This window comes from Netta rufina (assembly GCF_964035555.1).
Source record: "Netta rufina genome assembly, chromosome: Z".
NCBI lineage: Eukaryota > Metazoa > Chordata > Aves > Anseriformes > Anatidae > Netta > Netta rufina.
In genome coordinates this window covers 20,864,520-20,890,436 of record NC_140126.1, presented here as the reverse complement: position 1 = coordinate 20,890,436, position 25,917 = coordinate 20,864,520, and the positions used below count along the sequence as shown (strand labels likewise).

General features: G+C 38.5%; 1 protein-coding gene across 1 annotated transcript in view; it reads left to right on the top strand.

Annotated features, from left to right (window-relative positions):
• Nucleotides 1–25,917, top strand: part of JMY (junction mediating and regulatory protein, p53 cofactor) — a 73,053-nt gene that overhangs the window by 10,858 nt on the left and 36,278 nt on the right. The window contains exons 2-4 of the mRNA XM_084304902.1: nucleotides 8,759–8,932; nucleotides 22,916–23,066; nucleotides 25,134–25,303. Coding sequence (XP_084161028.1) covers nucleotides 8,759–8,932; nucleotides 22,916–23,066; nucleotides 25,134–25,303 — 495 coding nt within the window. The remainder of the gene's footprint in view (nucleotides 1–8,758; nucleotides 8,933–22,915; nucleotides 23,067–25,133; nucleotides 25,304–25,917) is intronic.

Below are 25,917 nucleotides of genomic sequence, written 5' to 3'. Positions count from 1 at the left end.
CAGTAAATTCATCCAAGGGAAGTAGCTTTTTGCCTGGTGCTTAGTTGGCTTGTTGAAGACGTGACAAAGGTAGTGCAAAGGAGGAATGGTGCACCTGAGAGGAGAAAAACGTGGAGCCAAGGTGGAGCTGGAAGAAGAGGGGTGGGAAGTGGGATGTACTTTCAGTAAGAGCAAGCTCACCTCAGCTTTAAAAAGTAAATTCAGGCTTACTGGTGCCTGGAACCTGTTGTCATAATGCTTTACTGCCTTTGCATTAGATTAAAAAGCCTAACATTAGGCAAATACCTGATTAGTATCAGGCATTTGAGAATATTTGCTGCCATGACAAATGTATTGTAAGATTGGTAAGAGTACTAATCCTTTACTGAATACATGGGTCCCATGAGTTGACTTCAGCGTGACGATGATAATATACTTGTTGTTGCCATCAAATTCTCACATTTGTTTTTGTAGAAGAGTATTTGTTGTTTAGCAGAGTGGGTGTTTCGTTTGTATCCTGTGTGTATCCTGACATTGCAAACCTTACACAGAGAAAGTGTTTTTTAGAGTAGTGTCGTAATACTTTGTCAATTAAATGTACTCAGTGTATGCGAGTATTAGTTGGAGATGGCTGTCAGTTTTGACACTCTTGAATATGTTTTTCTGATGAATAGCGTAGTTCAGAAGCACAGAAAAAGAGGACCAAAAGGACCAAAAATTAATGTATTTTGTGTCACAGCATGAACATGTCTTTAATGTATGTTCTAAATCTTTTTTTTTTTTTTTGATCGGATTACTGCAGAAAAAGTTACTTAGAACTCATTAGGACATGAATAAAAAACTAGCTCTTTGCCAAGCCTTCAGGGTGAGGTGTTGCCTAGAAGTTTTTTGTTCAAAGTTACCATGTTCCAACTAATCAGTGATTCATTACTGACTTTATCTTTTAGTTATTTTACCCCTTTCCAAGGGGAAGGAGTCCCAGAGTACCATATTAACTTTGAAATAAGGTAACTATTAGATGCCCCTAAGGGGTCTGTCCTGGAACCAGTACTGTTGAACATCCTTACCCATGATACAGACAATGGGATTGAGTGCATCCTCAGCAAGTTTGCATATGACACTAAGCTGTGTGGTGCAGTCAATACACCAAAAGGAAGGGATGTCTTCCAGAGCGACCTGGAGCAGGCTGGAGAAGTGGGCCCATGTGATCCTAATCAGGTTCAAGAAGGCAAAGTGCAAGGTGCTGCACCTGGGTCCGGACAATCCTAGACATGAGCACAGACTAGAAGACATCATTGAGAGCAGCCTTGCAGAGAAAGACCTGGGGTTTCTGGTGGACAAAAAGCTAGACATGAGCCAGCAGTGCGTGCTTGCAGCCCAGAAGGCCAACTGTGACTGGGCTGCATCAACAGAGGGGTGGGCAGCAGGTGGAGGGAGGTGGTTGTGCCCCTCTGCTCTGCCCTTGTGAGGCCCCACCTGGAGTGCTACATCCACATCTGGGGCCCCCAGCACAAAAAGGATGTGGGGCTGTTAGAGCAGGTCCAGGGGAGGGCCACAAGGATGATCAGAGGGCTGGAGCACCTCTCCTGCACGCTGCGATTGCTGGGACTGTTCAGCCTGGAGAAGAGAAGTCTCAAGGGTGAAGGCTCCAGGGTGACCTTATCACAGCTTTCCAATACTTAAAGGTGGCTTATAAAAAAGGTTGAGAGCAACTTTTTGGTCAGATAATGACAGGACAAGGGGGAATGGTTTTAAACTATAAGAGGGGAGGTTTAGATGAGAGGTGAAGAGAAAATTCTTCACTCAGAGGGTGGTGAGGCACCAGAACAGGCTGCCCAGAGAAGCTGTGGATGCCCCATCCCTGGAGGTGTTCAAGGCCAGGCTGGATGGGGCTCTGGGCACCCTGGTCTGGTGGGAGGTGTCCCTGCCCATGGCAGGGGGCTGGAACAGCATGGTCCTTAAGGTTCCTTCCAACCTGAGCCACTTTATGTAGGGAATTTGTACCTTTGCTGTTCCAAGTAATACACTAAATTCAAATAAATAGCTGGCTTTTAGGGGCATTCATTTGGCATGTAGCATGATTTAAAAGAGCTACAGTTACATCATAAAGTATTGTAGAGTGATCAGAGATGTACCATTTCTATGTCATCTTAAAACAAAAGCAACTTTACCACACTGTTACACATATCTGTGTCTTGTTCACAGAAAAGGAGATGTGTAGTTTTCACTTGTTGACATCTCCCTGTCGAGCTTTTAGAAGAGATCTAGCATGCCATACTTTGTTGTCAGAGCTGGCAGCGCTAAGTCTGAGCCATGTGATACTCCCATGAGTTATGTATACAGAGTTCTGCTGAGATTTCTATTTAGGATTTTGGGTGGGAGGAGAGAAATGGCATTGTTCAGTAATGTTGCATACATGGAAATAAAGTTTTGGCTCACTTCACTGCATTAAAATACTACTTCATTTTTTTCTTACCCAGTAATTGAGTACTTTTTCTTTTCTGCTGACTTGTTTTACAGGTAGTACATTGAAATGAGGTGCATTTTTGGCAGGCAGTGTAAATGAACTTGACAAAAATAATTTTTACTATCCCAGGAGCTGTTAATCTGAGCATAAATGAAAATAAGTGTTACAACTGAAAAGAGGTCAAGATCACCAGTCAGCACTATGCTGGTCTTAGTCTTAGCCTTCTGGTCGGCTGTCTGCATTTAGGTACTTTAGGTGGTAAAAGACTGTTTTAAACAGGGTTTAAAGAGGATTTAATCGAGTAACTCACTCTATGTGAGCAGTTCTTCACAGCCCTAAAAAGAGAAGTGTGAAACATGTTATGAAAGTATTCCTTTTTGTATCTTGGGTTTTAAAGAACCTGTTTTACTTCTCAAAACCTTTTTGTTGCTGTTTTTTCTTGATGTTGTATGTGTTGCTGTTTGTTTCTTAGAATAGCTGTGAAGTTTGATAAACTTGTTTGTGTGTGTTTGGTTTGATTGTTTTAACTGGCTCAGTCCTTCTATAAACAGCCATTCAGAAACTCCTCCCCAAAATTCAGACAATAACCTTTGCTACACATTGGCATAGACTTGGTATCCCCTATCTTCAAAAGCCTGTTCGAAAAAACTGGACCTTTTGGTCCGCTCAGTAGGTAGAGGATTGCTTTATGTACTAATTATAAACTCTGTGATTTCCAAATAAGTTTAATATGTAACTAACTCGTTTGTATCTTTTAATTTTGAGACTGGAAAGATGTAGTGCTGCTTCCAACACTTCTGAGCAGTAGTATCTGGCTTATTTATAGTGTCCTGTAACTCCGTATCCTCTTAGATGGTTTATTTCTCAACATTAAAAAATATCTTAGATCTGGATTGGAGAGTCAAGCTTTGGTCTGCTTTGACTGAATTTAGCTGTTATAATAATGCAAGTGGTTCTTTCTGTTTTACATACAAAGCCAAGGCTGTTGATGGCAATGCAATCATACAAACAGAAGTAAGGATTGATCTTTTAACGACAGTGGGTGACATTTCATTACAGGAAAATACATTAAGGAGAGAGGAAAGTAGTTTACCTGTAGAACAGATCTCATGTAATTGAGACTCCTACTCATTACCAGGATATGTATGTGTGCATGTCTTGTGCATGTGTTAAGAAGGTGGTTCTTTGTTTAAAGACAGCTTTAGAAGAGAGAACAGAAACAATTTTAAACCTGTTCTAATGTGAGAGCTTGAAGTAAGTTCAGTTGCTGAAATCTTGCATCCCAATTTTATGTACTCCGGAAGTTTTACTTTGTAACTCATTGTCTGGAATTCATCGTGGTCTATTACAACTGTATCAGCAGGTGGATTAGTTCTGGAAGTAGCAAGTAATACTTCCAGGCATTTGAGAACTTAATAGGAGAGTATCACAGAATCATAGAACATCCTGAATTGGAAGGGACCCATAAGGATCACTAAGTCCAACTTCTGGCACCACGCAGGTCTACCTAAAAAGTCAGACCTTAAAAGTCAGCACAGTCCAAACGCTTCTTAAACTCCAACAGACTTGGTGCCATGACTACTTCTGAGGGGAGCCTGTTCCAGTGCACAACAGCCCTCTCAGTGAAGAGCCTCTTCCTGATGCCCAGCCTGAACCTCCCCTGCCTCAGCCTGACACCATTCCCTCGGGTCCTGTCACTGGGCACTAAAGAGAAGAGATCAGCGCCTGCCCCTCCACTTCCCTCATGAGGAAGCTGTAGACCTCAATGAGGTCTCCCCTCAGCCTCCTCTTTTCCAGGCTGAGTAGTGCATTTCTGTAATTACTGTTATTTCAAAAATATGTAAAAGCTTGGGAAGGGACTGAAAAATACATTGCTTGTTTTAGCTAAAATCAGGTATGTGTCATGCTGTAGAGTTTTTACAAATTCCCAAAACAAAATGGGGATAACGGTGAAAGTTTTGGGAATAACAGCAAAGGAAATGTATGAAAAGGCCCTTCACTGATTAAATGAAGCATTGGATTACACCCCCAACTGGTGGCAACTTACACATAATTGCACTGTCTTCTGTAGGGCTTTTTAAAGCTTTATGGACAAAATGTTTTTTTAATTCTGAAGACAGAAATAATCTTTGTTATATAGTTGAAATATGTGCTGTTAAATTGGGGGGAAAAAAAAGCCTGTTTCCTCTGGCTAGAGTCTATCTGCATAATAGTTGCCTAAAATATATGGATTCATTTAGTTGTGAACAATGTAGCATCTGTGAAACATGATTCTTAAAATAAATGCAGTATTCAATGGGTATTGCACTAGTCAGGCCTGTACAGGATATTACTCTACCCTCCTCCACCCACTTCTTTAAATAATTTAATTTTAAAAAGTTGTGGAAGTCAAAATTTCATACCAAGGCTGTTGAAGCAAATGAATGGTAGCACTGAATGTCTGTGTTGAGAATTAATCATCAGTGGGACATAAAATATGCCACAAAACTTGTTGATGTATTTTATGCTAACAGTTTGCAAACTGCACAGTTCGAAGGTACCGGGTTGGTTTAGGCATTTGGCCAGCTTAGCCAATGCCTCCATCTTTCTGAAAGGTAATGGCTGACTTTTTGTATTTCTAAAACAGCATATCCTCGAGATACTGCCTGCAAGAAAATTGGAATATACAGAGTTAAACAACTTGTGAGACTGTGGAGGGCCAGGTTTGCCTTATGACATTATTAATTCAGTGGATTCTGTGCTAGACCAGCGTTATTGTTATCTGATAGTCCAAGTACTGCCTGGATGGCAGCCAGCTAAGACAAATGCTTCATCTGCCTTGGATCTTTGACAGGAAATCTTCCACCAGACTGCTTTATGGAGCAGGGTGGGAGAGGTCCTCCATGCAGCTGGCAGCTCCATCCATCTGCAATATTAGTGGCCCCTTTAGGACTGGTAGCAGTAAACCAGCCTTCACTCTTCCTTGGGCTTATTAGTCTGTGTCTAGTAGGAGAACGTAAGCTATCAATCTTCTGTTCATACCATGCTGTATCAGTGAAGGGTGTGTTAATCACATCCATTCCAAACAGTGGGACAGAGTAGTTTCAGACTTCCATATTCTCTTAAACATTGCAAATCATAAATGTCAGTTCAAATGCAAGTCATAAATTCTGTGTTGTTTTTCTTTTCGAAAACTGGATCATGTGATACTTCTTCACTCTCTCCTTTCCATCCTGTAGCTTTTAACCCAAGTGGAATTTGAGGCAGCAGTTTTATGGTGTTGACTTGAGAGGATGAAATATAGGCATGCTTTTGAGCTGATTTGCAGCTTTTGTAGAGGAAGTTAATGTTTAGACATTTCCCCTCAAATGCCACCTGACTGCTTTTTATAAGAATGTGTTAATAGGTGGGTGGGTGTAGTGAGGCTATCTGTCACCTGTGCTTACAGTTCAGTAACTGTGCTACCTGTTTTGAAGAATATCCCTATTTGATAGCTCTTTCAAGTAACCAAATAAGGTGGTGTTTGGTTGTTTCTAAATCAGCTTTGCATTTCTGTTATGTCTCTTCTGGTAACTGTAGCTTGAATGAAACTGCATCACCATTTTCATTGAAAAAGATCTTCATTAGGCGCAGGAAATGGAAAATGGGGATTCTTGTAGGAAGTAAGAAAGGTTACTCGACTTTTGTTAATTTCAGAATATATGTATTATGTATAAATAATCTGTCCTCACTTGCATGTGTTTTTAAGAGTTTACTCCTTGGGGGTTCAGTGTCTCTGAAGGAGTTGAGGAGCAACTCTAGGTGTAGGACTGGGGGACCCCAGGAGCAGACCCAGTAAAATTGGACAAGACCCTGATATGATGCCCACTTATTTTTTCTATGTGCATGAACTTCGTGGTGCTTCTTGACATTATGAAAACTGTTTCTCATTATGGACATGATTTTCACTGAACAACCAGCTAATCATAAGTAGATGTATGCTGTTAGTGTCCTGAAAATGTATCCGTGCTATACTGATGATCATAAAATTTAAATGGATCTTCACTTCCTGGCACATTTTCACACTGAATTCTGCAAAGTTGTGACTGTTCCAGAATATCAGAACTTTTAGAAAGACCAAAAGATTGATCTGTGGAGGGAGGGGGAAAAAAAGGTACTGTATTGTATTGTTCTGTTCCTGAAATTAGATTACTTAAGGTTCTCCTTTAAGGGTGATAAGTTTTCTCTAGCTGTTCCTTTTTGTTGCTGTGTAGGATATGTTTTGCATTAGTTTTTTTTTTCAGTATGTTGACGGAGATGATTATAGTTTTGGGAATACAGGTAGAGTAGGAAAAGGCTTGAGTATGGCAGCTCTTTTTTGAGGCACTAGAAACATGCTAGAGGAACTGAGGAAGATGTTGGCTTTGCAGACTAAAGGGTTAAAACTGCTAGAGGACTGGAATAATGCATGAAGTCTGTAGAAACTTAGGAGTCAAACCCAAGAGCATCTGGGATGACTTCTGTCCCTACAATTGCAAGCTAAGGCATGCACATTTTGCCCAGAAAGCTCATTAAAATACTGGTTTTACAGACTACAAGCCACAGAACACTACCCAGTACTTTCAGTGAGAATTCAAACACCACGGAATATTACGCACCGCTGGAAGACAGGAGAAGGGCAGTGTTCCTGTCTTGCAGTAGGTAATGAAATTAGTAGGTAGGTGAAATTGCTTAGGGAATACAGCAGATTGCTGCTGAGAAACATCATATCCATTCTGCACCATCTGTCTGAGACCTCTCTTCCGTGACAAGCCTTGCTGAGGGAAAGCTCTTCTTGGCTTGTTGTTTGACAATCACTTTAATGCTGAACATGTAAATAAAGCTACTGCGAGCCTCCTTGCGTTCTGTCTATAATCTTGGCCAATCTTCAGAGCTTCAAAGGAAGTTGAGGTAGTGTTGCAAGGATCTTTAGAAGCAAACTTTACATCACAAAAAAAAAAAAAAAAGCTAATTCATTTGGGTAACAAAAGAGCAGATTAATACAAATGTTATGGAACAGAGTAGACACTATGGTAAAATGTCATGTTTTGACATTCTTGGCATACAAATGGACCAGATGCCAAAGGACTGTTGATCAAAGCTTTGGTTTCTAATCTGCAGTTCCCTCTGTATTGTCTTCCAGTAATTACACTTGATACAGCTTAGTATACTGAGAATATTTCATGTAGGTTGAGCATTCAGCTTGACTGAACACAGACAAGATAGGAAATGCTTATTCCATGTTATTCCTAATCTATATTAAGTTTACTTAAACTTGGACTGTGAATATATGCTTTTAAGTTGTTGATACAAAGAACAAGAGACCGACTTTAAATATCTGAAAGTTGCGTAAGAGGGGCATTAATTTCAGCTAATCTTGTCTCTGTGAACACATCAAGTACTCCACGTGTCTGGATGGATTAGTTTTAGTTAAACATTTGAATATTCTTTTGGAATATTGGAAATGGTAGAAGACTTCCAGCAACATGTGAGGTCTGCCCAGGCCAATGCCCAAAATAGATGCAAAGCAAACATATAAATTGAAAACATACATCATAGCAAATTTGTAGAAACAAATGAATTTTCCACTTCATAAGAACTAAAGGAAGGAATGGACAGAATCTTCAGATATTGTTTTACATGAATTAAGACATAATTCAAATAAAACAAAGTGTTTTTGTTTTGTTACTATTAAAAGCTTCTGATTTCCTTTTTTTGAAGATATCTAATGGAACCTTTGTGGATTTGAACTTCATGGGTAAACTGTCTAGGGTGAAATGCAGATCACTGTTCTGTTTTGTGTAGAGTCTTCTTTCTGTCTGGAGCTGCACTGATATAATAAAGCTCTGTGAGTCTAAAGTAAAAAGGAGGTTTAAAAAAAGCAACTAGAAAGCTCAAAATCTGAATTCTGCTTTGAATTCCCTTTCTTTCCCACCACTCCTTCTCCCCACACAACTGGAAGCAGGAAACTTTGTGAAGTAGCATATCTGATGAATACATCGTAGATTGTCTAACACTAAGTTGCTTTTTGTGCTCTTTTTGTGCTAATTTTTACTATCTTCTTGAGATCTTTGGAGAGAAGAAATCAAAAGGAGTGCTTCACATTTTGAGTTAAGATTATCAGAGAAATGACCATACTTAACTGGCTAAATTCAAAATATGGGTGGGGTTTAATACATTTTTTTGTTTGGTATATCAGAGTGGTGACTTTAGTCTATCCTCTTCCCTCATTAGTAAAAATGTTTTTAAAAAATTATCACTTTCAGTAGGAATTTTAAGCATATTAATTAAAATTGATACTTTTTTTTTGTACAGCTTCTGGAGAAACACAAAAACACAGAAAGCATGGTCGAGCTGCTTGAACTGTATCAGATGGAAGATGAAGCCTACAGTAGTCTTGCAGAAGCTACTACGGAGCTCTACCAGTACTTACTACAACCATTCCGAGATATGAGGGAACTTGCAATGCTTAGAAGACAGCAGATAAAGGTATGGTAAAGGTAACTGAACTTCTCATTAATGGGGAAATTGTGCTTTTTATTTACTGTGTACTAATTAGTTCCCTTACTGTGAATATATGCAGTTACAGTTTCTCCACTAACTGCTGACTGTATATTTCTGGTTGCTATGCTCAGAGAAGTGCTTTTGAAGAGAGAGAACATCTTTGACATATGTAACTAACCATTACTTGTTTAAGTTTTGTTTGACTTTCACCTATTTAGCAATGAGTAACTTAAAAATTTGTGATTACTGGGATACTAATACATAAAATAGAGATGCATGCTGTACAGTCTATATGTATCACTGTTAATTACTTTAAAAGATTCTACAGGCAGCTCCTTTTCGTTTTAGTTTTCTGAGAATTTGATAAACCATTAGGAGTCAGTAGTTTCCAATCTTACGTTGTGAAATGCTTAAACGTGGAAGCGTTTGAAAGTAGGAAATTTGTTGTAACACATTATTAATTTAGCTCTTTTTCATAGCCAGCTGAAGAATACTACGTTTGGGTGAAACTGTTTTATGACGCATGTGTTTTACTTAAAAATAATTCCCATCTCTTTAGACTCCTTTCTCATCTTTTAAGTGCTTAACCAAAAGGAACAAACGTCCTCTTCACTGTATTGCAGAAGTACTTTTGATAATCATCTGTTCCTTTGCTGTTTATTAGCCTATAGCCTTCTGAATATTTTTAAATCTATATTATGACATAGGAGCTAAAGTAAGCCCATTTCACGTAATCTGTATTGCAGATGTCAGTTTATCTCAGCTTGGCACCTTACTCAGTTAGCCAAAGTTCATTTTACTTGTTTTGATTCAAAAGATTTTTCTCTGTTTGAGTATAGAATAAGGGAGACAGGCAAGAGGATTTAAGATTCTGAAACTGGTTTTAGTTTGAGCTATTGCTATGTCTAAAAGCAATTTTTTTCCAGAAATTCAGCAATCTGAAACTTTCTCAAAATTTATCAGTGAGATAGTTAATATAAGAATATTTGAACTAAGAATACCTTTTACCAATGAGTGACCAATGTTGTTGTGTAGAGAATTGGGATGAATATTTTTTGGATGTATTATACTGTTGAAAATTATGAACAATACATTTAATAAAAAACCTTCAAATCATGTTGAAATAGCTTCCATTTTATTTGAATTTGTAGAACAGGAAAGGCCTTTTTTTTTTTTTTTTAAAAAAAAAAATTGCTCTTTTGTCAAAAAAGGAAGAGGTAAACACTGTATTGCATATAGAACATGAATTGAGTCTTTTCTATTTTCAGCTTCATTGATCTCTTGTATTTCAGTTTTAAAGAACTCATTTTTTTCCTTTTTGTGAAATAATAACCTCGGTAAACTAACAAGACATGTTCTGTGGTTTATTACTTTATTTGTACATAGTTGCATCTAATGTACATTAAGTTCTCTTCCTAACTTGGCAATTTGTGAGTTATAAAACTTGGTCATCTGTATTATGTGGTAGAGAAAGATGCCATCTCTTGTTTTTCATTTCATTGTTTGAGAGAAAGCAGTACTTGTATCTATGATGACAAAATATATATTACGCTGTGTAGCTAGGGTGGAGGAACTGGTTTATAAATAGAACTTGTGCTTGAGATGGTTTGTGTTAACTTGCTGCATATGTTTTTCTGGAAGGCTTAATAATAGAATAAAGATCCTTAGGTTTCTATAGACCATGATGGCTGGGGTTAGCTCCATTTTCATATATAACAGAAATATTTCTGGCACTTACTACCTCAGTGAGATGGGAACTATGAACATACACTGCCTAAATACTGACAAGGAGAAAGAGTTTAGATGTAGGGCAGGGTAAGGAAGGTAGAGGCTGTGGAATGAGTTAATAATATGAAAACAGTAAGTTACAGGGATAATTATACCTGGATACAAATACCAGTACTTGGTAAAGATTGTCTATGTCTCCTGTAATTCCTATATCTAGTATTTTTGCAGCTGTTCTATGTTGGGTACCTGTCTCTGATTTGTGAGGAAGTTTTATTTTTTTATGAATTTGGAGTTTTTAGTAAGCATTTCAGTTAGTTTCATTTTGTCTATTTTCAAAATAAGATTAGGAAGAAAGGAGTTTGTTTACCTATAATCCTTGAGAACAATGTTTATTGTCCTCTCCTTTTGGAGCAAGACATAAAAATTGTCATATATTATCTGGGTATTGAATTTCTACTCTTACTATGGAAATTTAGGTGAGAGAGACGCCTATAAGAGGGAAGTGAGAAACACCAAATTGTGTGCTCAGTGGAGGGTTGTTAGGGTAGGGCACCAGGATTCCCTACAGGTTCCTTCTTGGCTTAACATAACAACTTAACATAACACTTAACAAGTTTGTAACGAAGTTAAAGCATTTAGAAACTAAATTGCAGAGTTCGTGTTGTACATGAAATCTTTTTATTTTTTTTAACTTGTATGTCAGTATCTCAAATTGTATTTTGTATTTATTGAGCCCAAAGAATGGGTAACTCTGTACAGATGAGGAATCAAAGCTGTAGTTTGAAGCAGACAGTTTAAGCAGCTCCTCACTTAAATATTGCTGAATTGGAAATTTTAATGAAAAAGAGATGACTTAAGTAGTAGAATGACACTCTGGAAAACTGTGTTTGCCAAAATTCTATCATGGGCTTTAGAATAATTTGTCTGAGTTGGTTTTTAAACAGGGCATTTATTTTTTTTTTTCAAGTCTCGTATAATATTTTTGAGGGCATGATTTTTTGTGGTGAAGATTTGGAAAACAAAGTTACATAAGGCTCAGAGAGGACACTTAAAGCAGTGCTGATTAAACTATGCCATTTGCGTGGCAATCAGCTCAACCTCATTCTTCTCACTTTCGAAAACAACATTCTCCAGTAGTTACAGACTAGTGACTTACTGACAAGTTAGTGAAAAACATCTCATATAAAAACTATGGTAGTAAGCAGAAAGTGGAAGAAACACTTCAAAGAATGCCTAAGTCTCTTTCAGTATATCTGTAGCTGCAGATGTATTCTTGTATCATCAGAAATCATAGTTAGATGAACTTGGAATTTGGAAAACCTATAGAGCAGGTAATAAATATTAATCTAAGTTCATGCAAGATGGATGGATTTGCAAATAAAGGTAATAAACTGAAAATACTGCTTTCTTGTTTGAGAAACTGGTGTAGTATAGTGTATTATGATGTGATAGCTTTTATAGTTTCAAAGCCTATTTAAGAACTTATTTAAGAAAGGTTATATTCAGTCCCTGATTACATTCTGAGCTATAAATCCTGTAGATTATATAGCTTTTCTTTATATGAAACTATACCAAAATGTTTTGCTTACTTAAAATTAGGGGTTTATGGGCTTTCAGAAAAATACTTCTCTAAACAGGCAATCTGATGGAAGGCAGGCTGGTAAACTGAGCAGTGAGGAGCCTGAACTCTTTTTGTAAGGTTGCTGACTACAAATCATAACAAGTATCTGATCACTTAAATCTGTGAGTGAATGAAATTTAAAACTGCTTGGATATTCAGCTGTAAAAGTGACCAATAAGACTCTTAGAAAATTCTGTTTGTTTGGATGCCAATCTTCTGGAGAGTGTTGCCTTACAAAAGACAGGATTGGATAACAAAATGACAGATGAAGTTGTTAATGGATGAAAAGTAATGAAGGGTGAAATGAACAGAAAGGAGATGACAACATCTATGCTTGTTTGTATGCACTTAGCTGTAACTCCTGATGAAAAAGTATGACAATTATATCAGACAGTTCTCTGAAAATGGCTTGCCTTAAGCATTGTTAAAAAAAATGATTTTTTTAATTATTAGAGGGGGAAGAAAAAAGAGCATTGCATGGAGACAAGGAGGGGTATCACCCTCTATGTCAGTGAGAGGCTGGAGTGTGTGGAGCTCTGCCTGGGGATGGGTGAGGAGCTGACAGCTTGTGGGTCAGCATTACAGGGAGGACAGGGACAGGGACAGGGGTCATTGTAGTGGGGGTCTGCTGCAGGCCACCTGACCAGGAAGACCAAGCAGATGAGGCCCTCTATAGACAGGTAGCAGCAGCCTCACATTCACAAGCCCTGGTTCTCATGGGGGACTTCAAACACCCTGATAACCCTTGGAGGGACAGCACAGCAGGGCACATGCAATCCAGGATTCTGATGTGATTTCACTAAGGGCAGACGGAGCCTGACAAGTCTGGTGGGCTTCTATGGCAGGGTTACAGCATTGATGGATAGGGGAAGAGCAACTGACATCATCTACCTGGACTTGTGCAAAGCATCTGACACTGTCTCCCATGATATCCTAGTCCCTAAATTGGAGAGACACAGATTTGATGGAAGGACCACTCGGTTGGTAAGGAGTGGCCTTCCAGTACCTAAAGGAAAGCTGGGGAGGGACTCTTTGTCAGAGAGTGTAGGGATAGGACAAGGGGGGATGGCCTTACAATAAAAGAAAGAATTAGGAAGAATCATTTCTGTTAGGAAGAAATTCTTCACTCAGAGGGTGGTGATGTGCTGGCACAGGTTGCCCAGGGAAGCTGTGGATTCCCCATCTCTGTAAGTGTCCAAGGCCAGACTGGATGTAGCTTTGGGCAACCTTGTCTGGTTGCAGATGCCCCCACCCATGGCAGGGGTTTGGAATGAGATGGTCTTTAAGGTGACTTCCAACCCAATCCATTCCGTGATTCTATGTAGTTGTGAATGTGTCTGCATATACTTGCATTGTGAGCACTGCAGTTTTTGTTCCTTCCTCCCACTAAGATGCTGTAGAATTAGGATAGTTGCAGGATGGCAGTGAGAATGGTAAAGGTATTTCCTCTGAACAGCCTCAGTGCAAGGAGAGTAAATGAATCAGATTGCATGCTTTGAACAGCAAAAAAAAAAAAAAAAAAAAAAAAAAAGTAATGAACTTAAGATAAGAATTAGATCTATAAATCATGAATGCTGTGGGAAAGGATATAATGATAGTTGTCCAAGTATTGTATACATATTGTAGGCATTAGACTCTGTTCCTTGTGGGTCCCTTCCAACACAGGATGTTCTATGATTCTATGATTTCTTTTACTTTTTTTTTTTAATAAGAAAAAGCCTTGAATCTGACCACAGAATAGCGTATTTGGGGAAAGGGTGAAGGAAGATGGTAAACAGAAGTGTGCATTCAAAACACTTCTTGATCAAAATACAAAAGGATTTTAATCATGAAGAAAATACTAACTTGTGTCACTCCAGGGGTGACTCTTGGCTTGTGGCTCCTGTGACTCTTTTACTCTTGTAAAAGAGGATATAAACAGGAGATGTGATTTTTTTTTTTTTTTTTTCTTCAGCCATGATAGAGATGGAAGGAATAAGAAAGAAGGAAGAGACTTAAAAGTGGACTGTGGAAGGCAAGAAAGGGAGCTTAAGCAGTTCTTCAAAGACAGAAAAACTCAATGATGAGATTGTGAATTTTGCAAGTCCAATTTTTCCTAAATCTGTAAATGGATTAAAATCTAGTACTTTTTTCAGTAGTATTTTGGAAAAAACAAACAAACAAAAAAAAATAACACAGGCTTTTCTAACCTTTCACAATTTTTGCTGGCTTTATGCTGCACCTATTAGGGCTTTATTTGCAGTTACTACAGTTATTTGTAGCGTTCCTATTCTTGGGTATTTATATGGAGTTATTCAGATTTCTTGTCTAATTCTTAAGGGTTCTCATTTTCCTTTTGTTCAGTAATCTGTATATACAAACTACATATCAAGAATTCATGAATGTGTACATGTGCTTAACATTTTGTCTGTTGCATATGCAAAGTTTTCATTCACAAAAGGATTCTATAGCTTCCTGAAACAGCCAAACCCACTTAATTTATCATTTGAGCTCACTTTCTTAAGTGATGTGTTCATGTAACAAGTATTTTTCTTTCTTTCTTAAATTAACCTTTTGTAGGTGAACTTCTTTTAACCTGGAATTCAATCAGTGAAGTTGAAAAGTTAGTAAAGGTTGTATCACATATGCATGGATAAATGGGAAGCCAAAACTCAGGGTACAAGAATTAGCCTTAATCCTGTGAATTACTAATTAAAATCTTTTAACTGTAATTTAACTTTAGTACTTACATACACTGTTATGTGTCTGGAGATAAACAAAGAAAAGCAATTGAATAATCCCAGTCATTCCTCTTTACTCTTGTCATAACTCTGATCTTCTATATTTTTCTCTTCTGAATACTTTTAAATTTCTCATTGTTCTCCGTAGTTCTGGAAAAAAACATTCACCAGTGTAGTTTGCAGTACAATGACATTCTTGTTTTGTATTCTTTCTGTATATGCTAACATCTTATTTGCTCTTTAGTTTGTTACTGCTTTTACTGCTAATACCTTAATTAAACTATTTCTGTCATTCTCGTATATATCGATGCAGGTAATCAAACCCTTGGAGTTTTTAATGGTAGCCACAGGCTTCAGATACGTTTAGGATTCAAACCCTCTAATCTGAGCTGGTTTGGATGTATTAACATTAAAATTAATCTCAGTATTTGTTAGATAAAACCAGTAGAACTGCAAAGCCCATTTTAAAGCTGAGTGCTTTCACTGCATGTATTTAGGACTGTACATACAGCATTAGAACATCTGTTGGGAAATAGCATTGGGTTCATGTTACTAGCTGGGAGCATAATTAAATTAAAACCTGTAAGACGAGCTTTAAGAGTCCCTGAATGTGTGATGAAGCTGAAATGCATGCTTTTTCTTGCTATATATCTGGAATGCTGTGCTTAGTTTTTGTGTTTTTTTTTTTTTTTTTTTTTTGCCTGCTGGACTGTGTCAAAGAGAGGCAGCTAAGGGGTTGAACTGAAACATACCTTTATGTATGAAGTTGTTTTCCTCTTTGTATATTGCCTCTGCCATGTGTAGTTCTCTCTCGACTTACTTTTTTCATTCCTATAATATAATGACCTACTGTTGTTAAATCTTGTGGGTTCTTTTTTCTTCCTTTTCTCCCAATTATATCTAGGAAGATAATAAAGGGAGCTGGAGAGATAGGACAGGTTCCTACCTAAGCGGTAATGTGACGTGGGCTAAGTCTGTTTTCTGTCAGTCTTGTCCTTTATTGTCCCAGTTATCTTGAGTCAGAAATTAAAAATACTCAAGAGCCTTGAGGAATATTTCTTGGGAGATGTATACTGCATAAAACTTAACAAAGTCTTACAGTTGCAGGCCTGTTTTTCCTATCTTCTTGCAGTAAACTTACTTTGCCCTGTTTAAAAAAGGGATAAAAATGTGACATAAGAGCAATATCTCTGAAATTATTTGGAGAAACATGATTGTTTCTGTTAGAAAAGTTTTGCCTCTCCTATTTCTTCTCACTTTCTCACAGAGTAGGCTGGGGACCTCATTTCAGTTTGTTTCCTCTGAAGAACTAATTAATTGTCTTTCTGATACATATCCATGCAATGTAGGAATGTGTTTTTACGATCTGTTAATCTGAAGTGATACCAACTGGAGATAAATGTTTATGATAATGTGTTGCTGTTTCTTCCTTTCTTGTGTGCTTTCTGACAACCACTTGTGTGAAAGCTGTAAATAATTTTTTTTTTAATTTCAAACATGCAAAAATTTGAAAGCCTTCTAAAGCAAATCTCATCTTAAGAAAAAAGTGTCTTAGCCAATTTTACAATTAGACTTGGATTCTTCTCAAAGTGAACACAGTTTTTTTTAGGAAGTAATAGCTGGAATGTGCTTTCTGAGAAAACAGTTGATAGAAAGTAAACTTAGGATTTGAGGAAATGACCCCAAGTTGCAGCAGGGGAGGTGTAGATTGAATATCAAAAGATTTCTTCATGGAGTTGGAATGGACTCTCCAGGGAAGTGGTGAAGTCCCCGTTCCTGGAGATACTTAAGAGAAGTGTGGATGTAGTGCTTAGGGCCATGGGTTAGTGGTGGACTTGGTAGTTAGGCAGATGGTTGGGCTTGATGATGTTGAAGTGGTTTTTTCCAATCTAAATGATTCCATGGTTCCATGATTTGACTATGTGATCTGGTTGTGAGATGAGATTTATTTTCTCATAGACCACACTTATTTTAGAACTTCAAGTCCAAATGAGGAACTTCAGAACAAAAAGTGAGTTTGTTCTTTATGTTAGATAAACTTCAGCTATATAAAAATTCTGAATTCTTAACTAACATATTTTTTACTGAAGCAGATGCATAGGTTTGCAAGAAGTATCAATTAGATGATGACACTTTTTTAGTTTTTCTTTCTTGATGTCCATTTTAATTCTTCAGCATCTTCTTTTAGTCATATCTATCATGGGCAGTAGTCATTTTGATAACACAAAATATAACAGAACCACCTTAGGTGTAACCAAAAGTTAAGGTATATTAGTGAGGGCATTTCCCAAATGTCTCTTGAACACTGATAGGCACAGGGCATCAGCCACCTCTCTATGAAGTCTCTCTGTGTTTGACCACCCTCACAGTAAAGGAACTTTTCCTCATGTCCAGTCTGAACCTCCCCAGCACAGCTTTGTGCTGTCCCCTTGTGTCCTGTTGTCAACGGCCAGGAGCAGAGGCCAGCACCTCCTCTGCACGTCCCCTCCTCAGGAAGCTGCAGAGAGCAGTGAGGCTGCCTCTCTGCCTCCTCAGCTCCAGACAGGACAGCCCAGGTGTCCTCAGCCTCTCCTCACAGGACAGGCCTTCCAGCCCTGTTACCAGCTTCATTGCCCTCTTCTGGATGCTTTCAGGTAACTTAACATCCTTTTTTATTGTGGTGTGGAGCCCAGAACTGTACACAGTGCTCAACGTGAGGCTGCACCAACACTAAACATAGCAGGAGAATCACTGTGTGTGGCTGGCTGTGCTGTGCTGTGCTCAATGCACCCCAAAATGCAGTTTGTCCTCATGGCTGCCTGGGTGTGCTGCTGGCTCATGGCCTGTCAGCCAGTACCCCCAGAGCCCTTCTGAGCTGCTGTCTGCTGTTTCTGTTTATGACCTGTGTTTCTGTTTCTGACCCATGCTTTTTTATGTCCTATAAAAACAAAGGATGCTGGCATCATAGAGGTGTGCAGTGAGCAAAATTGAAGCCAAAATATATTACACATGCATTGCAAACAGTAATGGAATGCAGTAGCACATAGGATCTTCCTTTAATTTCTTAATGACATTTATTACCGTCACAAATGCATTTATTAAAAGGGATTAATTCTGAAAAGAACATAGAAAACAAAGCCTTCAAAAAGATGGGCCTATTCAAATTGCTGTTCAGTGATCCATGTGTGTTTCCCTTTTCCTGTTTAAACTGTCACCTACAGATTTGAGAGCGTTGTTTCTTCCGTCTTCCTCTTTCATGAAGGTATTGTAGGTGGGTAGGCAAACTGCCATGTGTTCTTCATGAGTCGCAACCTCCATAGACAGCTTCTATCTCTCTTCTCCCCAACTTCTTTCTCTATGACAACTGTCATCTTTCCTTAATTAAATAACTAGCTTTTTACTAGCTTTTTCCATGGACTTTCTGTTTCCTAAGATAACATACAACTCTAAATAATTACAGTTAATATATCTTATACATGAATATAATTTAATTATGTATCTTAAATGGTATATTACAATTTAACACTTACTTGTATATATATCCTCTCGTGAGCATTTGTAGCTCTTGATTCGCAAGGCTCTGTCCCTTATTCTTGTAGTTTCACATTCTGAATTTGTCACTTTAAACTTCAATTGCTTCTTTGTACTCAGGTCTCCAGTTGTGGATATCCTAAACAATAGTAGCAAAGACTAAACTTAGTGTTTCCTTATGGTCAAATGGTCCAGCTTATTTTCCCATTATTATAGGCTACTTGTTGGCTGTGAAGGGAACAAGCTTTTCAGTTAGTAGTATAAGGGTTATCCTTATGTCCTACCTAGCCACGTTTCTTAAGGAAGCAGTTATGGTTTTTTACTTGTCAAAGACTGTTTCCCACTGGTACCTAGATTCTGTCTCCATCTATTGAATGGCCATTCCCTTAGAAATGCCCCCACCTCCATAATTTCCTTAGTTCAGCAAGGAGAGGAACAACCTCAGGCACCAGGACATGCTGTGGATCACCCAGCTGGAGGGCAGCTCTGTAGAAAAGGACCTCGGCTTCCTGGTGGCACCAAGCTGAACTGAGCCAGCAAGGTGTCCTTGCTGCCAGGAAGGCTAGTGTTATCCTGGGCTGCATTAGCAAAGTATTGTGAGCAGGTTGAGGGAGGTGATCCTTCCCCTGTACTCAGCAGTGGTGAGGCTGCACGTGGAGTAGTGTTAATTTTGGTCCCGCCAGCACAAGAGAAGTGGACATACTGGAAAGAGTCCAGTGAAGGACCATGAAGCTGGTGAAAGGAGTGGAGTGTCTCTCCTGTGAGGTGAGGCTGAGAGAGCTGGGACTCTTCATACTGAAGAAGAGGAGGCTTAGGGGGACATCACCAATGTCCATAAATACCTGAAGGGAGAGAGCAAAGAGGACAGAGCCAGTCTCTTTTCAGTGTTGCCCAGTGCCAGGACAAGAGGCAGTTTACACAAGCAGGAACACAGGAGGTTCTCTCTGAGCACCAGGAAGCACATCTTTACTGTGTGGGTGACTGAACATGGGTACAGGTTGCACAGAGAGGCTGTGGAGTCTCCTTACTTGGAGGTAATACCAAAAAAAAAAACAAAAACAAAAACAAAAACAAAAACAAAAACAAAAAAAAAAAAAAAAAAAAAAAAAAAAAACAACAACACCTGAATGTGATCCTGGGCACCCTGCTCTGGGTGTCCCTGTTTGAGCAGGGGGATTGGACAGATGGCCTCAAGAGGTTCCTTCCAGGCTCAGCCATTCTGTGACGGCTTTGGAGCCAGTAAGTTAACATTGTGTGCATGTAGAAGAGCAATGGTTCTGCTGCCTTACTGAAGCTATGTAATGGAGAGGTCAAAATGCCTGTGTATTCCCCTTGCACATCGTGTACACTGGACATGCCTTGGTCATCTGTTTGGTCATCACTTAAGGAAGAATCCTCATCTCCTCATCTATTCTATTCTGAATGTCTTGCTAATTGACAAACAAACTGTGTAGCTACAGATGTTAAGCATAAAATCAGGTAGTTAAGGCCCATAAGTGAAATGCATCTGTCCTATGTTTCTTTCCAGGTCTCCATTGAACCTTTTATTTAGTGCGCTACTATTGTAGTAGCCCCAAGGTGTGAGGTTGGTCTGTTCCTGTTCAGGCAGCTTCTTGGGGATCTGCTTTGCAACAGTAGTCATTTCTGGAGAATGCTTCTTGGTATCTTTTAAATGAGAATATGTGTATGAACAGATGCATAAAGGGAAAGTTTCTTATGAGCATCTGTACCACCTTGAACAATCCTCATAAATGTTTACAACTCAATCTTATTGTGTTTCCCCAGTTTCTAAAGCTTTATAGAACCATGGCCGTCTGCCTTTTGTGTGGTGGTTTTACCCAGCTGGGCAGCTGAACTGTACCACAGCCACTCTCTCACTTTCCCTCCTCAAAGGGAAAGGGAGAGAAAATAAAACAGAAAGGGCTCAGGGTCTGAGATAAGAACGGGGAGATCACTCAAAAATTGTCATGGACATAGGGAGATTAAATAAGTCTATTGCCTACTACTAACAGACTAGAACAGTGAGAAACTAAAAGCAAACAACAACCACCTTCCCCCTGTTCACCCTTGTCTACCTCCTCCCTCTGAAATGATGTAGGGGAACGGGGAAAAGGGGCTGCAGTCAGTCCCTGACACTTTGCTTTCACCACTCCTTCACGGTCACCCTCTGCCCCTGCTCCTGCAGGGGCTCTCCATGGGCCGCAGCCTCCTCCAGGCCACATCCACCTGCTCCACCGGGGGCTCCTCCACCCATGGGGGGGCTGCAGCGTGGAGATCTGCTCCATGTGGGACCCATGGGCTGCAGGGGGACAGCCTGCTCCACCAGGGGCCTCTCCCTGCACAGCCCGCAGGGGAACTGCTGCTGCCTGCCTGGAGCACCTCCTGCCCTCCTGCTGCACTCACCTGGGGGCTGCAGGGCTGCTGCTCACTACTATCTCTCTCCACGCTGCTGTAACACAGCAGTATTTTTTCCTCTCTTCAATCTGCTCTCCCAGAGACCCAACTAGCACTGTTCCCTGGCCCAGCTCTGGCCAGCAGCAGGTCCCTTTTGGAGCTATCTGGAGCTGGCTCTGCTCACAGAGGCCACCCCAGCCTCACCCCTGCTACCCAACCCTTTTTCAGCCCTCTGATCATCTTTGTGGCCCTTCTCTGGACCCACTCTAACAGGTCCACATCCTTCTTGTGCTGCGGGCCCCAGACATGAATGCAGTACTTCCAAGTGGGGCCGAAAAGGTGCTTCCCTTTGATACTTCTAAATACTGGCTCTTTGGAACAGAGGCACACTTGTATTGTGTCATGCTAGATCTCTAGCTTGTGTTGTGTGTGAATAATGTTTTGGCAGGCAAAACTAGATGAAGAAATGTGAAGAAATGCTACTTTGAGGCTTCTTATCCTCATAGAAGTGATGGCTAAAAAGAATGTTACTCACATTACTCAGTGATCCCACGTCAGTTTCTATATCAGAATACCTCATTTTTGTCTAGGAGAAAAGAAGGAAGACTTTTAACTATATTGTTTTTGTTCTGCCTCTCAAAGGAGCTTTCTTCATAGTTCCGTGTAAATGAAAAGCATTAACTTACCAGTCATCATTCACTGATGTCTACTTACAGTTTGACTTCATTTAGAAATTCTTGTCTGTTCACTCATAAGCATTACCTGTGGAAACTGTGACACGTGTGCTTCACTGAATTACATGTTACAACCTATCTAGTAAGATTAATATTCACTTAAGATTCGTTCACATTTTTATTTTGCCTGTGTCTTTTTTAATGGCTTTGGAAGTAGAAGTATGAAATAGATTAAAGTATTGTATTAAACTACTTTAAACATTTTTCAGTAAATGAATAATTACATAGAATATACCTCCTATATTTTTACTTTTAAAAATCATCTTTCTAAGAGATGGGTTAAATGCATATGTAGAAGTAGATCTTGAATATTTTAGTAAACCTGTAGAGTGGAATGTTTTTTTTGAGACCAGAGTGAAGCCTTGTGAAATTGAGATGAATATTTGAGTCATTAGAGCTTCAGGTGAAAATATCTGGTTACACAGAAGATTATGAGTACTTCTGGCTTAGTTTTTTTGTCTTGACTGATATAAATGAAATATTCAAGTATGTGAATATGAAGTAGTAATTGAAAATTCAAATATGCAACTATAAAAATATAAAAATAATCAAAATCACAATATTTTGGTATTGCAGGATCAAGCTTAAATATTTAATTACTTAGAAATACAGTCTGTTTTCTGCAGTGGGACTACAGATAACTTCAACTTCTAAAGATGAGTAAAAAATCAGTTTGGGAGAGAAAGCTATAAATTTCATGAATTTAAAAAAACAAACAGACAAACTCCAGATCTTTTACTGGCTTCTCATAGCTACCAGATTGCTTTGGTCTTAGGAATGAAAAAGTATTTGAATTCCCAGACCCTGACTCTCCAGAGGTCCCTTTCAACCTCAACGACTCCGTGATTCTGTGTAAAACCGATGATAACTTCCCAGTGCCCCAGCACGTTCCCTGTTTCCAACTTAATTCTGACCGAAGAGATTTTGTTTATTTCAGACCAGAATATCCCAGGCTGGAAGAAAGCCTGCATAAAGCATGCTTTTTGTCTGAAGATATGAAATTTAACAAAAAGATACTGGTAAATCAGATTTATATTTGAGTTTGTTGTACTTCCAGTAAAAATAGTAACGAAACCACAAATGTACTTTTTCAACAAAAACACTTTCTCCTGTTGAGTAGGACACATGGTGATCTGCTGTTGGTTTACTCTCCTTTTTTTCTTTCTTTAAAGTATTTTCTTAGCCAGACTGAAACTGATCGCCGTTTGCAAAATAGCAACGATTTAATCGTGTTGTTAATTATGGTCTGATTTATTTTCAGATCTCAATAGCGAATGATTACCTAGGCCCCAGAAGAATTGAGAGTCTGCAAAAAGAAGATGCTGATTGGCAGAGAAAAGCCCACATGGCTGTGCTTTCTATTCAAGATCTTACAGTTAAATACTTTGAAATAACAGCTAAAGCACAGAAAGGTAGTTATTTTCTTCTATCCTATACTTAAATAAACTATAAAGATTTTTATTTTAATGCTTGTCATGCTCTGTATTGCGTTGTGTGACTTACTTTTTTTGATCAGTCTTCTGTAAGAAAAATGCAGTCAGCGTTCCCATTTGTTTTTTCCTTTATGTCTATTCATATATTTCACAAATAAGCCTTTTCAGAACATCATCAGGAGCAGGCAGAACAGAAATTATTAAATAAAGTTTCACAAGCATCTTCTCAGCGTGATTTTATTAGTTTCACTGTACATTTGGAAAAGGTTTAGGGAGCACGGAGTCCCTGACGAATTCTGTTTTCTGTACTGGTTATGGCAGACCACAGTAGTAAGTGTTTATTACTTTTCAGTTCATTTCTTTTTTCCTGTCTCCCCAGCCTTCAATTTTTTCATAGTTCTAAATACTGAGTAACATCTCAGTTTAACTCTCAGTGAAAACTGCTCTGCTTGGAAATCTTCATGGATACAACCTTTGCAGAAGTTTTACTAAACGAGTTGGTGCAGTTAAACAAGGTTGTATGACTTGCATAGACATCTGTATTGTTATCCTTGTACCATTTTAACCTAAATGGGTTAATTAGGGCAAACAAACCTCAGGGTGTGGTTTCACGTTACCTATTTTAGTTTGACTGTGGGCTACCACTTGCATGGGTTGTCCCACTCTTTTCCATGCCTGACTGATGGTTCCCGTCTCTTTCTTTGCCTTAGTGATAGTGATTGTACAATCAGATGAATGAGCTGTATCCCTGGGAGAAAATCTTTTTTGATGGGTAGGTTTCCTGTCATCTCCCTGCATGACAGCTAGATCTGCCTCAAGAGAAGCAGTCACTGCAAAACAATTCCTCTCAGTGACAACTCAGGTTAAGGATAACGTGAAACTCCACCTTACTTGGAAAAAGTGACTAAACCAGTTCAAGCATGTTGGAATTTAATTAGAGCAAATTCTAAATGTATTTAGTTCCTTTTCTAATGTGATAAATGTGTCAAATAAAATACCCCATTAGTTAATAAAGAATGTATCTTTATAGTTACTTTAGTTTTTTCTACATAATATTTTTATATACAGCTGTAAGGATTATGAGAGAACACTGGGAAACAAAAAGTCTGGAAAATATTGGCAACTGTAGAACTTTGGTGTGCAGGTTGTTTTCCTGTTTTGCTTTTTTTTGTGTGTTTTTTTTTTGGCCTCCTCCTTATTTCAGGGAGGTCTTATATACCAAAGTAATAATACATGACAGGAAAAAACACATGACTACAAATAAGTATTTATTACCTACTGACAGCATGTGATATCTTTTAACGTCTAGGGACCAAATGCTACCCTTTTGGTTGAATTGCAAGGCTTTTGCAAGTACAGTATCATGTGATCTGTATATTAAAAATGGTGAAAATCTCATGTATATTAGCTCAGGTGTTGTCTGGGGCTCAAAAAGAGGGAGTCTAAATCAAAGGCAGATTGTACTTTGCTAGTTAATTTAAATTAACTCTGTCAAATAACTTGCATTTTGATTTTTTAATTTTGTTATTTAAATTCATTCTTGCAGAATTGTAATTGACTTGAAGATGAAATTTTGGTTTTAAATTATAATCCTTGTTTCACTGCTAATTTCTGTTAAACTTACTACTGAAATGTAGAATTTATCAAGGGAACTGGAGACCAGTATGTGATGATAGAGGCTTTCTGAAGCAGGGGAAATTCAGGATGTAATTTAAGACCACATGGTAATATTAAACAGTGTTTTTACTAACTCAAGAATTTAAACTTGTTGTTCAGATGTTCAGGCATTATGTATTTAGAATAGTTCCTCTGTGAATAACAAAAACTGGAATTACAGTGATGAAATTATCAACAAATAGCTAATTGCATAGATCCTAAGAGTAATTATGTATTGGATATGAATGTTAGTACTCTGTAAAATAACTATTCTGCTAAGAGAACTTTGTATGTTTTTTGGTACAAATGTATGCATGGTCTCTACAGTAAAATTACTAGAGATTTGAAGACAAAACTGATAAGCTTTCTACTTTTTCTCCCCTTCTGTAGCTGTGTATGATCGAATGCGAGCAGACCAGAAAAAATTTGGTAAGGCAGCATGGGCAGCAGCAGTGGAACGTATGGAAAAGCTTCAGTATGCAGTTTCTAAGGAGACTCTGCAGTTGATGCGTGCTAAAGAAATCTGTTTGGAGCAGAAGAAACATGCATTGAAAGAAGAGGTAATTTTTCATAACAATAGATTGAAAAATTAAACATGAAGAAGAAAAAAGAACTGTAAAGAGTGTTAATGCACTTGAAAGTCATTATTTTTCAGTCTTTTATAATAAAAGTCACTATCTTAACATTCCCAGCATCTTACCATTTTAGGCAAATGGAGTTGCAATGTTGGTGTAGGTGGTAGGTACAAAACCCACCATTTATATTTTCCTTTCACCTTTTCCTGTTTAGTCAATCAGGAAGATGGCTTCTACTGTTAATGTTTACAGCAGTCCACTGAAATTAATAGAAGAAAGAGAGAGGGATAGGAACAGAAATATGCTGCTATGTAATCTCCACACTTTATCTCTCAGAGACATGAACACCTTTTTGGAGTAATTTCTGACAGTCCAGATGGAAGAAGTCTGCACATTAGTAATTACATGGATGACTAGCCTGTTCTACAGCACTTTCTTTGTCTCTGCTTAATCTATTTGTTAAAGCAGTCTTCCAGAGGGGATGGTGGTATCTAGAGCACTCAAGGAAAGAGTGCATGCATTAAAATTGTACTTAAATGCCTTAGCAGGAAAAAAAATAAATAAAACCACGTGTATTGGATTTTATTATACCTTCTCAA